This window comes from Hippichthys cyanospilos, chromosome 4 (genome assembly GCF_059441005.1).
Source record: "Hippichthys cyanospilos isolate Australia breed blue-spotted pipefish chromosome 4, RoL_Hcya_1.0, whole genome shotgun sequence".
In the NCBI taxonomy this organism is placed as follows: Eukaryota; Metazoa; Chordata; class Actinopteri; order Syngnathiformes; family Syngnathidae; genus Hippichthys; species Hippichthys cyanospilos.
This window is the reverse complement of record NC_142372.1, coordinates 6,535,097-6,558,711: the sequence shown is the minus strand read 5'-3', so window position 1 is coordinate 6,558,711 and position 23,615 is coordinate 6,535,097. Positions and strand designations below refer to the sequence as shown.

Here is a 23,615-nt window from a genome sequence, read left to right as displayed (position 1 = left end):
GATCGCAATCCTATTGAGGTCTTGTGGTCAATCATCAAGAGGCGGATGGACAATCCAAAACCCACAAATTCTGACAAACTCCCAAGTATTGATTAAACACCTAGAAACCCTGAAGCAGCAGACTTTGTGAAAAATATAGTTGTCATTTTTTATTTAAATATATTATGAGATTTAAGATCATTTTCAAACCGTGCATTTTTCCTCCAGTAAAATGTGAGCTAGTGATTCGTAATTTTGAACTAGCTAATCACAATAGTCCCTTAAAATGCAAACAGTTCTTTTCAAAATGTTGTAATTAAAAAAGTTTGGCATTGTAATTATTCAAACACATGCCCAATGGGATTGCAAGTTGAAATAGTCGTAGTTTTATAACAAAAAATCGAAACTAAAAATGATTTAAAACCGCAAATTATATTTATACAAACAAAAAAGACAAACGTTTGAAAAAGTGGTCATGAGAGTAGCGTCATCTTGTGACAATAAAACTGCAACATAAGTAAAAAGCACGTTATATGAAAAAAAAGTCATAATTGTTAGCGTGTTGTAAATATCCCTATTCCTACCTGATTGTAACGTTGAAAACGTAATCTGTTGTAATTTTACTAGAATTAAATCAAGTAAAAAAGTTTTTTTCCCGAGGGGGGAAAACATCCCAATTAAAATAAGTTGTCAATATGTCGATTATCATTTTGAATTTAGCCGAAGAAGCCAGAATTAGGCTTTAATTTCCACCTTGGAATGAGCCATTCACTCCCGTGCTATTGTCCTCTTTTTTTTTTTTTGCTGGCTTGGCACAGATTTCCCACAAAAGTGGGGCCTCATTCACTCAGCCCACTTGTTGACATCTGCCACAGCGGTGTCACTGTGAAAATACGCGCTTTGCTCTGCAAAATTCCTGTCTCGCCTTCAGCCCATTCTCCTCCTGAGCGACGGGCTGATTCAGCGCTGCGCTCGCAATCCCGTCGCTCGGTCCGTCCGCGGCCGAACACGTGACCCCACCGAGATACCCGCCTCATTCGTGTGCACCAAGGTGACTAACCAGGCACGAGCTGATTGTTTGCGTACGTTGTGTCATGTGTCGTACACCTGAGTGATGTTTGCTACCCGGGCAACCCTCCCTGTGCGTGTTATTCACTGCGGCATCTCCCGACAGGCAAGGCTGGGGGAAGGGTCCGCTTTGCCCCGGAGCCACGATATTATTAGAGCCAAGGAATTCCAGCATTTGCAGCCGATGATCTCAGCTTACACAGTCGGATTGAAGCTGGCGTTTGTTCGGATGTTTTGCCTTTTGTTTTTGCTTTGATTTCACTGGAGTTGTAGGGCTCAACTGAGAGAAGAACAAATGGCTCATTTAGACTAAATTGCATAAAGTATAGAATTAAAAAAGGACAAAAAGTTAGTAGAAAAAAAGTCGTGCTAAGGTGATTCTCGCAGTGCATTGGGGTAAAGTAAACATTTTAGGCAAGTCTTAAAAAAAAATTCTCATACTGTGCATTGGAATGATTTTTTTAAAGGGATGGTTCATTTATTTGAATTGGTAGATCATTTAACAATTTACAGCAGTAAAAAGGTAAACATTTTGTCTGGGTACTCTGGCTTCCTCCCACACTCCAAAAACATGCATGGCAGTTGAATTGGACACTAAATTGTCCTTACGTGTGATTGGGTGTGCAAATGGTTGTTTGTCTCTGTGTGCCCTGCAATTGCTGGCAACCAGTTCAGGGTGTCCCCGGCCTACTGCCCGAAGCCAGCTGGAAAAGGCACCAGCAAGCCTGCGACCCTTGTGAGGATAAGCGGCTATAGAAAATGTGTGGATAAATAACGTTCCTTCTCTTTAGACCAAGTCCTGACTACCTGCTTACTCGTACATTTTAACTGGGCTGGCAGTGACAAGCTAATTCTTTTGTCCTGGCTTTACCTATACAACTTCCAACCTCGGGATTTTCATCCTTGCCGGTGGCCATAGCATACTTTCACAAATGGCGCCGCTGCTGCCTTTCATTGCCGCTCGCACTCGGTGTAACCTGTAACCCGCCGCCGGGACACACAACATTGTGTCTTTCTATTCTGGAGGGGATATCAGAGCTAATTCTGTTTGCTCTCAGTGCAGTGCTGACAGGCAGGTGCGCTTTGTGCAAAGGCTTTTATGGATCACAGTGGATGGGACTTTTGTTTGTAGCCAGTGGTGTCGTCTTTTTACAGCTCTGTTACCCCCCCCCCCCCCCCCCCCCACACACACACACACACACACTCTCACTCCCTCAACTTTTGTTACTTTTTTTTTAAATTACAAAGATAGTGTGTTGTCTACAATTCAGCATTTTCTTGTCATTTTTTAATTGTTTTGATTTTTGTAATTTTAAAATAACTAAACAATAGCAAAAAAAAAATCAATAATCAAAGGGGGTACAGGTTGCAGACGAATGATGAATGAAGGCCCAGCAAAAAATTTGTAGCATGCCCATCTCCAAAAGAAGCTGAGCTCTGCAACTATAAATGACTGGTTTCGGGCTAACAAAAGCAACACCTTAAAAGGACAATGTGTAAGATTTAGACCACTTTTCATTAAAAAGGAATACATTACTGTAAAATTAAAAAAATGCCAATAAATGTGTTCTTAACAGCTAACAGTATGTTTGAAATGAAATCGTTTAAATTATATTACATGGGGGCGGCACTCCTCCGGAGGCTGCCATGTCTCTTATAACTCTATATAGTTAGTTCTTTAACTATATATAGTTATATAAACTGTCTAAATCTTACACATTGTCCCTTTAAATGCTCAGGCCACACTTTTAGCTTTCACACACTTTTTTTTGTTGTTAAAAACAATTGTCAATATTGAGACCACCATGATTTTTAACTAATAGCTACTGAATGCAAGCAGTAAAAACTCTCAGTGATGTTGAATGGAATCAACCCTTTTGAAGACGACATAGTATCCAAATGTTGTATAAGTTGTGGCAGTGGAGGCGACACTGACCTGTGGGGCCTCTTGTTAAAGTGGCCCGCGCGCTATTTTTATTGGAGCCATAAGCTACTTACAGTGGCTGCTCTGACATTACAGGTTAGCCTAATATTATCCCGCCTGGTCAGCGTCTTGACTGATACCGGCTATTAAGGTTGACGCCGTTTAGCTTTGCAGCGGTTGCTACACTTACAGCGGGGGGCGTAAAAACATCACCGGCGACCAAACGTCACAGACAACCTATAAACCTAACGCTAGCACCGAAGGTTATTCCGGAAGTAACCTGACACTGACCACAGACGGTCTATTGTTGCACTAGTTAAATTGTAGCAAGGCCTTTATTTATACTTGCACAAGTCATACAGCTGCTTTCTGTTTTTTTTTTTTCTCTTCTTTTCTCGAAGTGCTGGAATGCACAGACCCGCCACAATACGTTCCTTGTGTTCTCAGGGCAAGAGGAGCTCCTGTCGCAATTGCTCACGGCACTTGTCCTGGACATTTGTGTGGACCACAGATATGCTGCATAGTTTGAAAATAGCTCTTTTAAAACTCTTTGTGATTTTAACATCTACCTACAGTACGATGCAAAAGTTCTCAGCTGGGAGCAACTGTCAGATTTTAAGGTTTTAAAGTCGTCGGTTTCATGGCTGTCGGCAGCGATATTACCCAAATTTGTACGCAATCCAGCTCATGTTGTCTATTAAGTCACAGGAAACTTTCAAAATATTGTATTTAAAATTGTGGGATGTGTCAATGTTTCAATTGATGCCATCTCTCAGGAAATGTGAATTTTAGCTCCTATAAGTGTATTTGTTTCCAGGTTCTCACAGAAATTTAATTTCCCTGGAGCCCAAAAATCTGTTTTGTCATGTCAAAATGAAAACCAAAGCTATTGCCGTGTCAAAATGAAAACCAAGGCCTTTGCCGTGTCAAAATGAAAACCGGAGTTTTACCATTTCAAAATGAAAACCAAGGCCTTTGCAATGAGGCCCCCCAAATTTCGCACAGTTCTATAGCTCGGCATGGGATGTGTTGCTGCTTTCCCTGACCTGCTCCTGCCTTTTGAAGCTGCATTAGCCTAAGAGTTGAGTGGGGAAATAACATTCCTGTGCTTCATTGGCAACAGATGTAAGGGAGACCCCCCCCTTCCCCCCCAATCCAAGCCCAACCTTTAGTAGCGTCTAAACTCAGTGCGGCATGCAGCTGTTTTTTTTTTTTTCTTTTTGCCCACAGAAGCCAAAATAGACTTCATGAGCGGCCCGATGCCCGGCCCTGTGACCGTAGCGTTGCCGCGTCTGTCGCTGCTGATGGATAAAGAGCCGTCGGCATGTGTCGCAGCTGACACGGGCGTCCCCTGTTAAACTACCTGACTGCCATGCAAACATAGATCCAAAGTAGCTTCTGCGGAAACCTTTAAGAATCGGCTTTGTCACCGCAGGGAGGGTGGGCCAAATGCCGAGTGGATAAAAACGAAAGGCAAATGACTCAACAGAGCAATGTGAGGGTGTGTACATCTGCTCAGAAGTGGTTACTAAGCACCCATCATGTCAGTGAGTCAATGCAAAGCAGAAGATGTGTGACGATCTGTTCAAATTCATATACAGTAAGTGACAGGTAAATCATACCATGTTCAACAATCCAGTAAAAAAGTTTTCACTCATTCTTTTTTTTTTTAAAAAAAAACAATGGCATAATTTTGGCATTTACAATTTTGTCTCTGTCGACAGGCTGGTCGCTCTGAGAAATTTAAGCCCCTTCCTATTGAAATGAAGCAGCTGACACAAGTGCAGGACTAGAGCTAACATTAGCCCTTGAGAGCCCCCTGCAGTGGGGGTGGCTCAGAGTTCTTGATCCTGACGTGGACGCATCACAGCGTAATTTGTTTGCTAGAATAGGTATACCCTAATTCTTAGGTTGATCCCTACATTTGCAAAGTGAGCAAAAGTGCAACTGACTGATGTCCTGTGTGAAAGAGGGTGATGGCGTGTGATTAGCATCGAGGTAGCTGAGGTCAGGTTTCCTGTTCGCTTCGCTCAGGCTAATGCTGCATAAAAAAGTTGTCGACCTACAAACGCGAAGGGCCACCTGGCAGCTTCTCTGTTCCGCTAATCTCTTTTGAGACTCACAGGTCAGCCCTGTTTACCCTTGTTAGCTCCCCTCCACAGGGTTAACACGGTTAGCATGCACTGTTCTGCCAGCAAATGCTTGTAATCCTTCAAAGAGAAAGTAGAAGTGTAAATGAATGAGGCTGACCAAAGGTCATGAGACTTTGCATCTTCATGATTTTTCCCATTGGAAATGATGAATAATGATTTTTTTAAATATTTTTTGACAGTCTTTCATAACTCGACAGGTGATTCCTTAATTGGTATATTTGCATTTTTAACCGCCACACAAGTGCAAAGCGAAGTTAACCACAATATTGTAAGACTGCCAAAGTAAAACTTGAAAGGCGCTTGAGGAACAGGTAATAGAGAGGTAACAAGTCATTTAGCTGTTAGCAAGCATGCCTTTTCCATTCTCTGTTGAAAAAATGCTGCGCTGATCAGCCAGACAAATTCCACCTTCTCGCCAACACTGCTTCAAAGTAAGTTCCATACCCTCTTCCATTGTTGCTATTGAAGGCTAGTGTGATAAAGTTCCATACCCTCTTCCATTGTTGCTATTGAAGGCTAGTGTGATAGACTATTGATTATAATGTCTGCCTCAGTTTTAGGGATCTTTTCGATGTTTTCATCGGTGTGTAGTCTAAATGGTCGATAGGTGTGATTGTGGGCCTGAATTTGTCTGGAGGAGCCCTGTAATTAGTTAGCAACCAGGCACCAGAAAATAGATGGATGTTATGTATCTGCCATCACTGCCACCCAACTAAAGAAAAAGCACATTTTCCACAAAATTGGTCATAAATGCCATATGTTGTGGTACAGCTGAATTGCTTTTTCTGTTGCGGGAAGCGCAATGAGCGTCACTTTTGTCCCTTTGCGCTGAGGTCACCAGTTTCCCTACGTTCTCTTTCCACTCACACGGCAACAGACCAGGGTTGTTCGCTGTTTGGGAAAGGAAGCAGGGTCTGAAGGTCAGCAGAATGTTGTCACGATGCTGTGTGTCTGTTTGAAGGCGGTCCGGTGATGGCAGCATGTTTTTCGTCTCTCACAATCCGTCCCAAAACACAGACGCTTCAGGGGTGGTGATACCAGATAACAACGTCTGTTCCACAGATTGATAGAAAAAGCAGTGACTGAAACTTTTCACCTAGCAAATATAGAGTGTAACACTAGGGAAGCAATTTTGCCATTATTGAGTGATTGATCTGTTTACAAATTTTTGGGTGCATACACTCTTTGCAAATATTTAGTGATGGTTTGCTTTCAGATAAAGTTTTAGTACGAACTCAAAATGCCATAACTAAACACAAACAGTAAGTTGTGCAAAAAGTACTGAAACTTGGATGTTAAAAAATTTAGAGAAGTTCAAAGAAAGTTCGCCTGTAAAGACCATGGCACATTTTCGGTTCATCCTGAAAACCTAATATGTACAAACTTTTTGTGAGGAGTGTATCTTACATTTCAAAAAGGTAAAAGCTGACCACCCTTTCACTGAGAAATACACTCCAAAGGCTTGTAGAAAGAAGTTTGAAAGCTTTTCTTCATTTTCCTGTAAGGGTCAGACATCTCAATACTTCTGTCGATATAGACCACTTTGGTTGCTGTGTTATTTTCAGTTAATCTTGTTCCTTTTTGACCAGATGTTGACAGAATTAATTAAAATTGAATAGATGACTGAATCACACAGTTTTTATACGAAAAAAAAAGGAAATGGCAGTGATGTCATCTGTTAGCGGAATTCTGGTTGCCTACATACACTATATTCCTTTTACTGAATGTCAACACCAGCGCACAAATGAATACATTCAGTCCAGTGGCAAGATCCAATTGCATCTGTCTGGAGAATGACATGATTGTGACTGGGACAATGTCGTTTTCTGTGTCTTGCAAAACAATAGCCTCTTCTCATAGGAGAACCGATTGACGCTGAGGTGGTCATGGTCTTGAAAGGAACTACAACTACAATTGACAGCCCTTGCCAAGCAACTAAACTACAACTTTACAAATTTAGACATTAGCGATTAGCTATAACAGCATCATTAACCACTTTGACTTAAACGCATTTTAAGATGAAACATTGATACGTCGCTGAATTGAGCTTTATTTTTCTATAACTGCTGTGCTTTTGCTCTGTGCAGCAGTGTTCTTCTGCATTATTTGCAGAAAATTCCAGAAATCACACTTGAAAAAAATCGTTTTGCTAGCATTAGCTTAAGTTGTTAACCCCTGCACGATGCTGTATTGTATTGTATAGTTGTAAAATGACACAATGTCACTTAGCTAACAATAGCTTCACTTGCTTTAGCTCTTTATGATGCATTGTCTGTACTGCAATATTTCAAAAATGAGACAAATTGACACTTTGCTAACGTTAGTGTTACTCGTTAACTGCATTTTTGTTATTTACAATGTAGTATTGTACTGCATAATTGTAAACAGTAGCTAACATTAGCTTAACTTGTTAACTATGCTTTAACTCTGTTAACTATGCTTTAACTCTTTATGGTGCTGTGTTGCACTGTAGATTTTTAACATTAAAGGCAAGATATAAACAAAACACATTTGACCTTGAAGGTTCACTTTGGGTCATCTGGCCGAACCTTAATTTCCACTCAAAGCACTTAATGTGGTCACATATTTTTAAGGAGAAAAAAAAATGAGCCTGGTTTATTCTGAGCCCAAAATGAACTTCATCCTTCCGCTTTGGACACGTTGCTAACCTTCTTGTCTCTTTCGCCCTCTAGGAAATGACCTAGAGGCCTTACAGATCTATTTGTGCTCTTGTGGCTGTAATCTGCATCCGCGGGCAAGTTCCACCTACCTCAGCCGGCACACGGACGAGAAAAGCAGGAAGCCTGTCGGGTGGAGGTGGTAGACACAGGGAGCCAAGCGGCGCTTTCGGAGAGGAACACCTTGAGACGGACCGGATCCGCCTAATCCTCACAGCGCAGAATCTCTTTGCATGTTTTTTAAACATTTTGTAACGTCCATGCTGTTGACCAGTGTTTTGTTTTGCGCATTTTTGCTTTCAGTCTGATGATTTTCTACTTTCATCAGTGAAGAATTTCTCTATGGACAAAAGCTACAGGCAGTATGAAGAATTATTTTTCCCCTCTTCTAAAGGAAGGCTAATGCACTTTAAACCTCGGCTTTTGGATCCGATTTTGAAGCCGAACCCCAATCTTGGAGGCATGCGTTTTTATATGCAGCTGGCCTGCATGTAAGCACTAAACATCGACTCCTGGTCTTCTCTGCCCGCCACTCCTGCCTTTGGGTACCCTCAAGGCGCATTGAGATGAGCCACAGGCTGCAGGCCAAATCACTCTGTGGTCTTTTTACATGACCTGGACTATCGTGGGTTGAGCCTTTCCACGTGTGGTACAGAGATTTTTTTTTTTTGGGTTCGGGGAAAGCTAAACAGAAACAGGATCTTCCGGTGCTGGTGCACCACCTATGTATTGTTGCAGTGTGCAACAAAGTAAAATGGACTACAAGCGTCGCTTTTTGCTCGGCGGGTCCAAGCAGAAAGTCCAACAGCACCAGCAGTACCAGATGCCTGAGTTAAGCCGGACCCTTAGCGCCTCACTGGCCTCCTCTTGCTCAGCCTCTTCGCCAATGGGCCTACCGGGTGGCTGCCACCCGCCCCCCGCCTCTCCTACTACCGCGGTGGCCGACATCCAGCAGGGCATCTCCAAGTACTTGGATGCCCTCAACGTCTTCTGCCGGGCCAGCGCCTTCCTCACCGACCTGTTCAGCAGCGTGTTCAGGAACTCTCATTACTCCAAAGCAGCTATGCAACTGAAGGACGTGCAGGAACACGTCATGGAGGCGGCCAGCCGGCTGACGGCGGCCATCAAGCCGGAGATCGCCAAGATGCTGATGGAGCTAAGCGCCGGGGCCGCCAACTTCAAAGATCAGAATGACTTCAACCTGCAAGATGTTGAGGTAGGTTCTGGAACTTGAGCAGAAATTGGAACTGTAGTTGATAGTGTATGACGTCATTGCTTCACTGTCAGTGTTCCCTATGTTTGTTAAAGCCACTACCCCAGAGAACATTTAAGTTAAAGCACATTTCCCAACCTTTGAGCAAAGGCCCATATTTTACAATAGAAATATCTTATGGCATGCCATCAGAAAAAGGTCACAAAAAGTGTATCTAATGGTGAATCCCACTCGATGCTGGATAATAAAAGAGATAGGAGTTGCCACAAAATTTTAAGAATATTCAAACACGTTTAACACTTATTTTAAATTGATTTGTTTTGATTTAAATTGATTTTTGTTCAATGAATTGAGTTTTTCTTATTTTAATTTTCATTCCTTTATTAAAAAAAAAAAATCACGAATAGACAATGCAAATGTCTTCTTATGATTTGTTTGCTGGTTTGGTCCGTAACATCAGAAATTGCAAAAATCTTGATCTTTGCATATATTTGTAAATGTTGATTCATCACAATGATCAATCTGCTTTCAAAAATAATAAGGTATGAGAATATTTCCATTCAAGACAACAAAATCCTGAATGATTGATTACCAGAAAAAAATATCGATTAAATCTTATTTAGTTGTCGACAGTGATTATTGGTTTTACCCTGACATTCATACATACCTGTATATGTGTACTATATATTTTAGATGGGTGATACCAGTTATTTTTGTTGGGATTATACTGTATTTCAAGTTTATCGGTAATCAAGATGGCTGCCAATATTCAAATTGGCTGCTTTTGCGAAGCATCTTCACGATGACAAACTAAAAATTGCAATTTAGAAGATGGAAAATTGTCATTTATTTAACTAAATTTTCTGAAAAATGCTATACTGTATTGGAATTAATATCTTTATAATAATATGCCAGTTTTTTTTCGCTAGTTTTTTTTTTTTGGGTGGGGGTGTGTGTCAGAAGTACTACTGGTAGCTCTACTGATATCGATGTGAAAATGTTTTTTTTTTAAGCTCTTCTAGCCTCTGTGCTATTTTGATGGGATGCCTGGTTCCTTGCTTGTCGGATGGCTGACTCGATGGTTCCCCACCCTGTGTTAGCATGGTGTGAGAACCCAAAGCCTTCGCGTGAAAAACGTGCGGCATTCTACATGAGCTTCATACTTCCTGTGTCGACAAGGGAAGCCATTTGCTCAGCCACACATTATTACTCTGTGGTACTTTCCTTTGGTGCTGGTTGGAATGAGGTCTAGTGAGGTGTGTTAACAACTACGAATCCTGACAGATCTAATCAACTTCCACAATTGGGCACTATTGAAGTTATCTTCTTCCCTGGACAATTATGGTCTGAGGGACTTGCGGTCAGGTTGCCGTCGGAGAGAATTGCACCTCTACCGTGGATGTGGCTTTGCCCAAAACAGGAATCACTTGCTCACCGCTGTCGGTAAAAAAATGTGCCTCCCCGTGGTCTCTAAATATGCGCGCATGAATATTGGAGCAAGCGTGAGTCTGTACGTCTTGACCACACGCCTTGGTCGACTGTCGGCGGGTACGTTTGTTGAAGTAGGAAAGCAAACCCGTGATCATTTCTGATACCGCACGTCAAACTGGGGGATGTTTTTGTATTGTTTGAAAAGTAAATGACACACGCATTCAGAAAACAAAACAAAACATGGATTTAAATGTGAGGTAGCCCTTGGACAACTTCTGTGCAGAATACGGTCTCAGAAGAGAACAAATGCTAAGCTATTTGCTGCTAATAGAGGAAGTCTCTTTGCAAAAGGTATTTGTGACTGAAGAGGATTTTTTTTCTTTTTTTTCTGCCTGTCTGAGAGGAAGAATGCAGTCTGGCAGCTATGAGCTCTTTAAAAAAGGAAAAAGAAAAGGGGGCAAATACAATAGTGAGTTGAGAGAGTTGTGGTATGCGAGGCTTTACGCCAATCTTTTTTTGTTTTTCCTCGCTACACTTTTTTTTCTTTCACCCACAGAAATTTCAGATCGGGAAGTAAATGACTTTTTCACCCAAATCTGAACGTGATACTACAGTTAAATATATTTCTTGTAAAGGATTTAATGTTTACAGTATTTATGGTACATACTTAACTGCAGATAATGTCTAGCCTTTATTTGTTCTACCTATATTGAACACCAAATCTGGGTCATTAGAATGTAAAAGTGTTAAAAAAAAAGGGCATTTATATATTTGGGGTGCCAAGATTACTTGAGGAATTATAGTAAATCCAATAATATGGCTATAATTTGTATTAATTTAATGCTGTAGGAATTTGGATAATTATGCATTAGGTTTTCAGTTTAAGTTAAGCCACGTATCCAATTCACAGTTAATGCACTATGTGAAGTTAAAGGTGCATTAATTGCATTAATTGCATTAATGGTGCATTAATGTTCACAAGGGAGCATCCCGTTCCATATGAGCGGAGAGATGACGTAGATCAAAGCTTACTTGCCTGGCTGCCTCCATTACAAAAGAATGCGTTCAGTAATTATGACAGTTTGCCACTCAAGTGTCACCACAGCTGATAATGAAGGGAGCAGACATGTTGTTCAACCTATTTGTTGTTAATCATTAATGTTATTCAGTGACATTTTAAGAATAGTCAACTTTAGCAATTTTCAGCAGTAAAATTATTTATAATTTTTGTGATGACTAAATAATTTTTCATGTACAATTAATAATTTAAAAAAATACTTATGCTGATGCATATATGCATATATTTAGATGTCAAATTATAGGCAAAATACTAACTTTCTACTGCTAACCATAAGGAAAGTATTCTTTTACATTCCAGTGGAGTACTTTTGGAGTACAGTTCAGCTGTATTTAACTTGTGTTATATGCAATGCATTTTAATCAGGGATGTTCAATGCCACTTTTTTTTCAAACTGAGTATAAGTACGCAACTCTAGTAGTCACCACTTAATACCAGGACGAATACCACTCCCATTGATGGCTGTAAATGTTAGAAAAATAGGCTAGTAGTAAATGAGTTAATTACTATATGCTACGTTACAGGCATATTTCAAGGAATAAAAATGCATTTAGTGGAAGATTTTGTGACATGCATTGTCAATAATTTGAGTCCCATTAAAGTCCTTATTAGTTTCTGAAGCTGCTTTCAAATCATGAAAATGATTTACATTCTTTAAAAAAAAAAAAAAAAAACAAGCTCTTGGTGAGAATGAACTAACCCACCAGCTTTTCTTCTTTGGCACTGCCTTCAAAGTAGCCATCTGGTTACGATTTTAAGTCTCACTTCCTTAAGGATATCTTGATCTTCGTGCATCACAGCCTTCCACAGCCGCAATACTGCAGGTGTTCTCCGAAAAAAAGGATAGATAGATGTTGATGGCTTCATGATTCGTCTTATTTGGACCGAAGGGGCCCATTATCAGTTTTTTTTTTTCCTTCTTCCTTTTCTTCATACTTTCCATGACTGGGATCCCGCACAGCCAATCACATGTGTTAACTATTATCTGGAAATGCCGCCATGTCTTCTTTCCTTTCCTACGTTGTTGCTGTGCACGACTTTGTAACATTTGCTTGTCAAGCTGTTGTTCAAATGATGACATATGCTTGTTCAGGTTGTACGGAATGAGTCCACATTTCATTGGCAAGCCATGTGTGTCTTCTGCACCGATCTGTTCTGTCTACTTTGCATGCTTTATCTCACCGAGTTCTTATGGAGCTCATGACTTTATCAGTAGAGGCTGTGACTGCACCTAGTGCTTGACAGTAATGAGTCTGGATTTACTACAATTTTCAAGTGACACAATTCCATAATTTTTGAATTAATCACATTCATTCCTAAAAAAATGTGCTTGAATTACCTTCATCATCTTAGTTATTAGTATTATTAATACACGTCAATGCCAATATTGGGCCCTAGGCAAGATTCTTCTATTGCGCTCCCCTTTTTTGATGATTATACATGAGCTTACAGAAAAAACAATCATTATACTAAAAGCAAATATTACCTATTATGCATGAAAGCAGTGTGACTTCCCTTCAAAGTAAAAAAAAGGTTCACTAAGCAAGCCTGAAGCCTCAGTCCTCCATCGCCACTTTAATGTGATGTACCGATAATGTTGATTATTGATTTATTGCACTTTAAAATGGCATCTGATTATAAAACTCAATAATATTAATCGGCTTCGAATAAGTTTGATGCAATTTAAAGCAATTAACATTGAACTAGTATTAAAATCCAAAAATGAAGTGAAAAGGGAAATAGAATGGACTATTAATAGCGGTCACTAATAAATGTTATCAACAAATAAAATCTAACATAAAATTATTGTTTCTCAACTGTGTATTGCCAAGCCCCTCTAGGAAAAACAAAATCTTTCGCGCCCCCCTCACTCAACGTGCTGACTATAAGATTATTATCCTTAAAAATTGTATCAGTATTACTGTATCCTTTTTAACAAAAAAAAAAGCAATATAAATCAACTGTCAACAACTGTTCATTTCTTACAGCGTTTATCCGGGTTACAGCTTAGTCTAAAACTGAAAAAAAAAAGTGCATCAAAGTTCCTGAAACGTTAAAAATTAAATGGCAAAAACAAAACCTTTACCTGGAGTCTTAATACGCACACTCACATCTCCTTTGGCGCCCCCTGGAGTCTCTGGCGCTCTTAGCAGCCGCCTATTTGGCCTAGTAGATGAGCCGCCTTTGATGAAGACAGTTCATGTCAAGTGATTTCTCACAGTAATTAGGAAACAGATGGATATCATTTGATTCAGGAGCCACTATTTCTTCAGAAGTGAATTCGACATAGACATGTGATATAGCTTTTATTTATACAGCGCCGACTCAAGTAACATGTTTTACAAGCTTGACCACACTGTGTACAGTTTACTTTTCGTCACTGTTTTCTAGTGTTAGCCTTTACACAATTCATGCCCACTTATTGGTTGCCTGACACGAGTAATGTGAAACGTAACACCGGTGTGTACACACATCAGTCTTTGAAGGTAAACCCAAACAATTTAATGACTTCTGGTTGTTGAGGAGTAAACATGTCTTAAGTCCTGAGATATTTCCAGCAGGGACCTGAAAAAGAAACGACGTTAAACTGCAGGGTGTCCTGTTGCTTGTGTTCTGTCTGTGAGGAGGACGGCAAACTGTCCTGTCAATGAAAACAAAACAACGGCCAATTTAAACTGTGTTCTATTTAAACTTGTGTTCACACTTTAAGTGTGTTAGTTTGGGCCACACGAAATCCATTACAGTTCACTTAGCGGTCATGCAATTTTTTTTTTTTTTTTTTTTTAACATATTACTGCTGTGACATTTTCCAGGTGAAAATGCTGTCTGACATTCTTTTCATGTTATGACGTAAAACTCAAGCTCACGAGTAAGCTAAAATCTGCGCTTCCCTTCCAGGTTCTGGGTCGGTGTTTCGTGACTGTGATGCAGGTCCACTTCCAGTTTCTCTCGCAGACCTTGCAGAAAGTCCAACCTGTGGCCCAGTCCTGTATGGCCGAGGCTCTAGCGCAGGCCCAGGAGCGCTCGGCCAGCGCTCGGGCCCAAAGCGCTGAGCTCGGGCCGCTCACGGAGCTGGAGGAAGCCTCCCGCTCATGGAAAGGTGCAGCTGAGGTATGTCATGATGATGATGATGATGATAATGTTGAAGAAGGGAAGAGCTCCTCAAGCTCTCGGCTTATTTCCTTCTTGTTGAATATATTATTTTTTTACAGCTTGCAGGAAAAAAAATCATGACACCTCCAAATGGCTTATCCTAACAAGATTTCTGGCAATGTTGCATCTTTTCATCCCTGCAAAATATGATAAGGAGCACTTTTCACTACTACTTTATTTTAAGTGTTGCCCCATTTTTTACCCCCCAAAATTACTTCTTTATAATTCATGTCTTGAAAGTAAGCAGCTTTTAAATTGATATGTCATTGCCCTCTGTACACATGGCAATTGTATTGAATCGGTGAGCAATTTGAAAATTTTAATCCCCTTCAAAGTGTTTCCTTTAATCCCCAAATTATGAGAACGCGTTGCCTCTATCACAATTCCATACTGACAATAAAAGAGAGAGAGAGAGAGGCCCTGTTGCAATCTGAGCCCAACTGTCCTCTAGCTAATCAGTCTCTCCGGTCCATTTTCTGCTTTGTTTGCATACAATGAAACAGAGAACTCTGCTGTGCTCTCGGTTGCAGCGTGTCTGGAGGGTTGCTGGGATTGATCTGTGTAGAATATCTTTGGGGTTTGTTTACACTGGCCAGGACTCCCACACTCATGTTTCATCATCTCAAAAAGTTAGACTCTTAAGTTTTAGATTCTGGGAACGTCTATTAAAAATGGCAAAATACTTTGCAAAAATGGCCTCACGAAAACAGATCTTTTATTGTGCTTTTGGACGGCTACATGAAAAATGTATTAAGAATGTTGCTGCACCCTCAGGCTATGTCGAGGCTGCGGGAGAGGGGTCGTGACGGCTGCCTGGCAGGCCTCCAGGTTCAGCAGCTCTTCTGCTCGCACAACACCAACATCCCAGAGCACCAGCTGAAGGAGCTCAACATGAAGATAGACAGTGCTTTACAGGTAAATGTTTGGAATCCAAACCTTAATGTTACCATTGATGGTCTGTTGGAATATTGTTGCTGATGCCGTCGCACCGAGTTGACCCTTTCTCTTGTCCGCAGGCGTACAAGGCAGCGCTCGAGAGCCTGGGCCACAGTGAGTACGCCTTAAAGGCCGGTTTCCATCTCAACCCCAAATGTGTGGAGGCAGCCTTGCAGGTGGGCCCTAACTCACAAATGCCACTTTGAATGACGGCAAAATTGCTTAGATGCCTGACATGCACCTTTTTCTTTTTCTCTTTCCAAACAGGGCTGCTGCAGCGAGGCGGAGGCACAGCAGGCGGGCCGAATGCAGACCACCTCCCAGCCCATCCAGTGCGAGTTGCCCACCATCCCGGTGCAGATCGGCTCACGTTTCCTCAAGGGTGTGTCCTTCAACGAGTCGGCTGCGGAGAACCTGAAACTGAAAATGGTACGGCCGCTTTTGTGACATGGCCTGAAAAGTCGCCTCGAAGATGAAAATAAATGTGCGCTTTTTTTCTCTCAGCAAACCATGCTGCAGCTCATTAAGGAGGCGCTGGGCCAAAACGGGGTGACCCCCAGGGACGACTCCCCTGTCACCGAAGTGCTCAACCAAGTGTGTCCATCCAGCTGGAGGGGAGCCTGCAAGACAGCCGTCCAGCTGCTGTTTGCTCAGGCCGGGCTGGTGAGTACAGTTGTTTTCCCGCTATATCATGCTACATCATTCGGATCGCGAGTGGGCTGGAGCCTGTGCCGGCAACATAGACATTGACAAACAAGCGTTCACACTAGGGCTCATAAAATGTATTTATTATTTATTTATTTCATTTATAGGATATTTTATTTATTTAAGGTTGAACGTAAGTTGAAGTGAGTAGATACAATTACTCGTTCTAACTATAGGAGTTTTAGACACCAATAAAATTTGCCTATGCTAGCCGGTTAGCAATCATGATTAGCATCAGCTCGCTAGTTTTGCTCAATAAATATTAATGACTACCATTTACTTCACACATCTACGTTATATGTATCACACATCCTTAAAGCCACTTTCAGATGATGCTTCAACATTATTGCGTGAGTAAACTGGAGATTGTAGCTACATGTTAGATACTATGAGGTCCATCATTTCTTCTTCTTTGTCATCATTCTCTTGCTGAAACATGGTTACAGCAGAGCTTTGAGTCACTTTACCCGACCAAGTCGGGTAAGTCGACTTAAATATTTCTAAACACTAATTCACACAGTGTTTAATAGTAAGTCACTCTGTTAGCAAAAGCTAATCTGTGCTTATCTGACCTTATTTTTACCTAAAGCATTGCCTGTACTTTTATTGGTTTTATCATTTGTTTTAACCCCAACAGATGAAATCCATTTTGCATCATTTTAAATAAGTGAAATGCCTTTAATCCAGAGTTCTGCATTTTGTTGGAGGTAGAGGTCAGCCAAGTTGCTTTGAGGCATCCAAGCGGTGTAAGCCAACACCGGTGAGACAGAAAAGGGGAAGAAACATTCCCGTTACATCTGGATGAAGGATGGACTCGTCTGGGAGGGGAAAGGCCCCCCTCCTCCCCTTCATCCTTCCAGGGAGGGTGTTATCTTTGCAGAGTAACACCAGTGTGTTTATGCTTATACAGTGTTTATTTCCTCTGTGTGGTCTCGACTCTTTCCCATGCCAGCTCATTGTAAAACAACCTGAGTGATGACGAATGAGCCTTTCACTTATCAACCTACAAATCTTCAAAAAAGAAAAAAAAAAAAAACATGTGACTACCTCACATGAGCTAGTTACTGTCACGCTGTAATCGTACACCACGTCCTCCCTCAAAGAAACATTTTTATCTTGTTATCTCTTACTTGGTGTCGTTCCCTTTTCGTCATGTGTGAGGTTTTTAATTCCCATGAATAAACCTGCCCCCCCCCCCCCCCCCCCCCCCCCCCCCCCCCCGACAACAATGGAGATACTTCCTGCAGTGCAGGAAATACACACACATCCCATATCCCCTCCCGCTTTTTGGCCCAGCTGCAAGGTTCTTGAGGAGCCAAGGCCTTTCAAAGAACTTGTTTGTTGTCATGGGGTGCGTGAAGGGGCTCCCCCACAACCACCCTCCCGAGCTCTTCTTTCTTGGCGGATATATTAATGACAAAATGGATGAAGGTCACGGAATTTTTATACTTTTACTCAAATAGAATAAATGATGTATTGTACAATACTTCGTGAGTGTTATGCTGTTAGTAATAGTAGTATGTGTGTGTTTTTTCACAGGTGGTGGTGGACACCGCTCAGATTGAGAACAAGGAGTCGTATGCACCTCACATCACCCTAGAAGGATCCAAGCTGGTCGTCCAGGTTCCTTCCACGTGGTGAGGAGATATTTCCCCAAGTCCTGCTTCTTAAAAAATAAAATAAAATAAAGGCACCTGTAAATACAAGATCCACACACTGCCACATGTGAACAAGGGGCTTTGATGTTTAATTTCTGAGTTTTGAAGACCCACCAAAAGTGCAGGATGCGACCTTCAATGAGATTTACATCTACTTAAGATTTATAGGGAGGTCTATTTGAACTGGAGGCCGTGTTGTGTTTGGTTTCTAGGGCTGGAAAGTTGTAATAATTAGAGGTGACAAAAACATACAAAACCAGTCTGAGCTCCCCACCAGGAACCTTGAAGCTCTTTCCATCTTTATTTTGAATATCAGTTCTTCATCAGGTGCCTCGGGTGGCCTGCGCTGCCAAGCAGGCTTTGCGAGTTTTTGTGTTAACTTCAGGTCGTTCTGAGTGACAGTTCACGACAGTTTATCACTACGCTTTAATGGTCTTTAGACGCTCGCGCTCCCGAGCGACTATATTAAAGGATACGACTCAAATGTGGGTTTGCTCTGCAGGAGTCGGGCTCACACAGCTTCGCGCTGACGTTTTGTACTTGTTGACCTCGCAAGCCATTATCTTGAACACAAAAGATAGAAAATCTCATCTTGCAAGACTTGAGGGGATTTGTGCAAGCAAAACCCATAAAACCGGTCACAGCTGAAAGAGTAACATTGACTTGAGCAATGCGCGTGTGTGTGTTTGTGTGATGCAGGTGTTTGAAGGAGGACCCGGCAACCATGTCTTTACTCCAGCGTAGCCTTGATCCGGAGAAGACGCTTGGCCTGGTGGATGTGCTCTACACGGCCGTGTTCGACATTAATAGATGGAAGGAGAGGAAGTGAGTCATATTCTTGACCAAAACAGCGTCGGATTCTTTCCAAGGCCAAAAATTCCTCAGAAACACTGCCCCGGGATTTGCCTACTAAAATTGACAAAAAAAGCTGGATTTTGCTGCTTAATTTATAGTCCACATATCTAATACTTCCAGTCATCGGAATGCCATGTTTAGACACCTACACAATTTTGACTTCCTCGTTTGAAGACAAATCTGTAGCAGACAAAGGGATAAGTAATTTTCTATACATTTTACACTTGCAATTTATTTTGTCTGTTCAAATTTTGCAATGAGTTAAGCAAGTCTGTTTTCACACGTTTCAAGTCTGCACAGAATTCTTTGTCATTTGTGCCGTTTCACCATAATTCTTTCCCTCTTGCCCAAAGAGAGCAATCCTTGCCAACCATCCAGATACAGCTGCAGCGGGAGAGCCCGGACTTTGGCGGCCACGCGGATTTGCCGCCGGGCACCAACTCCAAGGCTTCGAGCGGCCTCCCCAAAACCATCTCTAAGCTGACTTCCAAGTTCACCAAGAAGGTATCCTCCAGCTCCAACAGCGGCGGAAGCTACTCCATTCCCAGCACGCCGTCTCGCAGCATGCTGGCGAGCTCTGAGGACAAGGCCAAGAGTTTGGGCCACAGCGAGGGCCGCCTGCACAGCTTGCTGCAGATGGGGGCTTTGTCCGCCGGCCCCGAGGCGGGGCCCCCGAACCCGCTGGCCAACGGCTTGGCGTGCGACGAGCAGGGCATGAACCTCCCGACCGACCAGGAGATGCAGGACGTCATCGACTTTCTCTCAGGGTTCAACATGGGCAAATCCCAGCAGGCCTCCCCGCTCGTCAAGAGGAGGAACTCCGTGGCGTCTGCCAACCCCACCGAGCTCAAACCCCCCACAGGACCTTCGCCGACCTCTCCTATTACTTCTCACGGCGCTCAGGCCTTGTCCCAGCCTCAGGCCCAGCCTCCGGCGCCGCCGCAACAACAACAGGCCGCGCCGCCTGCTCCTCAGCAGCCCTCCTCGCAGACCCTGCAGTACTATCAGCACCTCCTGCAGCCCATTGGCCAGCAGCCGCAGCAGCAGCAACCGCCCCCGCAGCTCCCACCCCCGCAGCAGAGGGGGGCCAGCAAGTGGCTGGGAACGTCCGGCCAGCAACCTCCTCCCGGAGGCTTGTCGCCCCTGGGTCCCATCGGCCAGTGGGGCGGCTCCCCGGGCCTGCCGGACCTGAGCTCCGACCTGTACAGCCTGGGCCTGGTCAGCACGTACATGGACAGCGTCATGTCCGAGGTGCTGGGCCAGAAGCCGCAGGGGCCCCGCAACAACACGTGGCCCAACAGGGAGCAGAGTGATGGCGTCTTTGGAGTCCTGGGAGACGCCATGCCTTTTGACCCTGCGGGTAACATCCGCCTCCTTTTTGTATGATTGTGTCCGTGTTTGCTATGGTAACATTTTTGCTACGTTTAGAGATTGCAAACGACTGACCGGTTTGCATCACGGCAGACTTTTCAATGACCTCAGTCCTGAGATTGTGACCAAATAATCAACACTGGCTCATACTTTGCTTTCTGGTTTTGCAGTCAAGCTGTGCAAAATATCTGTAGCGGCTCAGAAAGTCATTTGTCTCCTTTTTCCTTTTCAACAGTGGGTTCGGACCCGGAGTTCGCCCGCTACGTGGCCGGCGTGAGCCAGGCCATGCAGCAGAAACGCCAGGTGCAGCACCCGCGTCGCCCCAGCAACCCTCGCGGCAACTGGCCCATGCCCGACGAGCAGCACAGGACCTGGACGCACCCCGAGTACTACAGCGAGGGGTAGGTCGCACCCGCTGTCCAGGCACCGCGGAAAATAAGACCCATATTTTCCTACCGTCCGTCCCGCCGCGAAAACGAAGTTGAGGGATCAAACACATTGCAAAGGCCCGTGTGGTTGTTTGCTTTGCCAGCGAGGCAGTCGGCAGCAGCTGGTCGGCCAATCAGGGAGACTCCGCCAGCTCCAGCGACGAGACGTCCTCCGCCAACGGAGACAGCCTCTTCTCCATGTTCTCTGGACCCGATCTCGTGGCGGCGGTCAAGCAAAGGAGGTGAATTAAGCATTCGGGAGAGACATGAACCTCTTCTGTCTCCTTCTTTTCAATCAAATCCCGTATGGTCTTTTGTCCAACACGATCCACCTTTTGTGTCCACTATTGTGTCCCATTTTGTCAGGGTAAGACAGTAATGATAGTTGCATTCCTCCAAAACTCGTGAGACATCATTGGAAAAGCCAGGGTGTCCTCTACTGAGCACACTAGGACCTTGACTGGCTTGAAAGATATAGACCAAAAAAAGTCATGTCCACAATAGTGGACACAAGTGAATGAGCCGGGTCTGGGTACGATGTTAACATTTGCCAACAAGTTGAGCTTTAAAATGTAAATTAAAATGGCCGACTACTTGTAATAGACAAAAATACAAAAATCTTAGGCGCGCTCATCGTACATTAAGTTAACCGGCAATTTTTAATTTTTTAATTCTAAAACGTGTGTACAGGAAGCACAGCTGTGGTGAGCCGGAAGCGTGCACGCTGCCCTCGCCGCCTCTCCATCATGTCGCCGACGACAACCAGGTAGGAATCACTCGTTGGCCACAAGGGAGAGTCAGAAAGTATGCTAATGATTTTTGCTTTTTCCTCCCATTACACATTTTATCATCGTATTTAATATCAGCCATTTTAAGCGTAATATTCGAAAACATTGAACATTTCTTAATTTGTGTTTTCCACAGGACAGCAAAACAAAAACGTGGCCTCCCAAAGCGCCGTGGCAGCACTCGGCCCACGGCGGCTGCGCCGGCGGGGGCGTGACCAATCCCAGCTCTTCCTTGTACCAGATGAATCTGGCGCCGCCCTCTTCGTCGCAGTGGGGCGACTCCCTGCAGATGTTGCAGTCGCCCGTGTGGTCTGCGGCCGGCGGCGGCGGCGAGTGCTCGCCTTCGGCCGCCGCCATTTCCTCGCCGTTCCCCTTTGCCCACCAGCAGCAGCTGAAAGGCATGAAGGCCTTCAAGTCGTTCCCCTTGAAACACGAGCACAGGTCCTCCTTCCTGCACCAGTACTGAGCCGGCCGGTACGCATACCACATGCCAAACAGTAAACACACTGGCTCCATCCGATTCCGCTCCATCTTTTCTGTACGTCTTTCACACGCTATAATTCTGCAAACATCGGGGCCATGCTGACATGAAAAAAAAAAAAAAAGTGTCCAACTATTAATGAACTTTGAGGACAGTCATGTTACAGTCAGTTATAAAATCTAAATGGGAGAACATTTCTTATAAATACAATATATTACTTAAAAATGAAAAAAATCCAAATATATAAATCATATAAAATTTACTAAGTAGCGAAACTTATTTATGCTAATTCCTTCACGACTTTATTCTAGTAACATGACATGTTTTTCCTCATGCATCCTTACGACTGTATATTTTTTTTCTGGAAACTTTTACCCTTAACATTACCACTTTTCGTAACACTTGCACAAGACATTAACATTAATCGTGGCGCAAGATTTTTTTCATAAAATCACGCCTTTTTATGCCTATAATTTTCTCCTTTTTTTCATGAAATTCTTTTTTTTTTTTTCACCACAAACGTTCCATTTCAGCATGGCCCTGGTACCATTACGTATATCACAGAGACCTATTTTGATATTTTTTACATTTCCCAACTACTAAGTTACTCACTAATATCATTAATATTATTATAATTCGAAAGCAGTCATTTCTCTGCCTTGGAGAAAGGGTGCTGCTCACCCCGACCTTCAGGCAAGAGCTGGAGACCGCTGAAAAAAAAAACGAAAAAAAAAAAAAAACGAGTGTGTGTACAGCGAGCTGTAACTGCCAAATGTACAGCTAGCATGTACATGAAACATCTTTTTCATGTTTCCTTACATTTTTAAAGAGGCTTTGAGCAGGCTCAGCACAGTTAACACGCAAATACACTACTTTTATGTTTATAATGACGTTTTTTTTTTTTTTCCCTCATCTGAAACACACAGATATGATATGAAATATGTGCCATTTTGCTGATGAGAGCACTTGTTCCCAACCAAAGCAGGAGACGGAACAGCTGTGCATTCGCTTGCCCCCCCCCCCCTGCAAAATTGGACGCAGCCAGGCATGTTATTTTAATTTTTTTTTCTCAACAGTATTAATAATTGACGGCTATGTACGTCAAAATTCCGTTTTAACTGGGCGGGCAGTGAACGAGTTCGAGGCTGTTAGCCGCTTTCCCAATTTATGTGAAAGAAAAAAAAAAAGCACACGTAAAATCATCCATCTTTACCAAATATGCGAAAAAGTTTTATTTGGTTTTTATGGCAAATGCCCCGAATGTTTTTGTTTTTTTGTGATGTTTGCAGATGCCAATGTTGCCTGTATTTATGAAACGACACCAGAAAAAAAAAAAAACTAACACACTTCAAAAATGTTTACAGTTTTGCTGTACATACAAATATATCTTTTTATAGTTAAATGTGCTTTGCACAATCAACATAGAGGTTCTGCTTTTTTTTGGGGGTTCTGTTCACTCCCATAAAAGCCTTTTTTCTTCACTTTTCTGAACACAGACTTGTAACTGTTAGCTTATTATTACTATTTTCCCCTCCCGCCATGTCGAACGGTTAACTATTATGGCGGCAAGGGAAAACCAAAACGATACCGTGAGGTCATTGAAAGGGGGCGGGGCTGCTTGGCTTTTGTTGCTTCGTGTTCTTTTTAGCTGGCGACGAGAAATCTACCAGCAATGCAAAAAAAAAGGAAAAAAAAAAATAAAATTAGCAAAGTTCA

The 23,615-nt window shown here is 42.8% G+C and overlaps 1 protein-coding gene across 1 annotated transcript in view; it reads left to right on the top strand.

Moving 5' to 3' along the window:
- The window catches only part of garre1 (granule associated Rac and RHOG effector 1), a 26,021-nt gene extending 2,406 nt beyond the window's left edge, over positions 1-23,615 (top strand). The window contains exons 2-14 of the mRNA XM_088412524.1: positions 7,818-9,018; positions 14,423-14,635; positions 15,452-15,592; positions 15,694-15,789; positions 15,881-16,042; positions 16,118-16,276; positions 17,858-17,955; positions 18,676-18,801; positions 19,185-20,191; positions 20,438-20,603; positions 20,735-20,872; positions 21,321-21,396; positions 21,555-23,615. Coding sequence (XP_088268650.1) covers positions 8,527-9,018; positions 14,423-14,635; positions 15,452-15,592; positions 15,694-15,789; positions 15,881-16,042; positions 16,118-16,276; positions 17,858-17,955; positions 18,676-18,801; positions 19,185-20,191; positions 20,438-20,603; positions 20,735-20,872; positions 21,321-21,396; positions 21,555-21,884 — 3,204 coding nt within the window. The 5' untranslated portion in view covers positions 7,818-8,526 and the 3' untranslated portion in view covers positions 21,885-23,615. The remainder of the gene's footprint in view (positions 1-7,817; positions 9,019-14,422; positions 14,636-15,451; positions 15,593-15,693; positions 15,790-15,880; positions 16,043-16,117; positions 16,277-17,857; positions 17,956-18,675; positions 18,802-19,184; positions 20,192-20,437; positions 20,604-20,734; positions 20,873-21,320; positions 21,397-21,554) is intronic.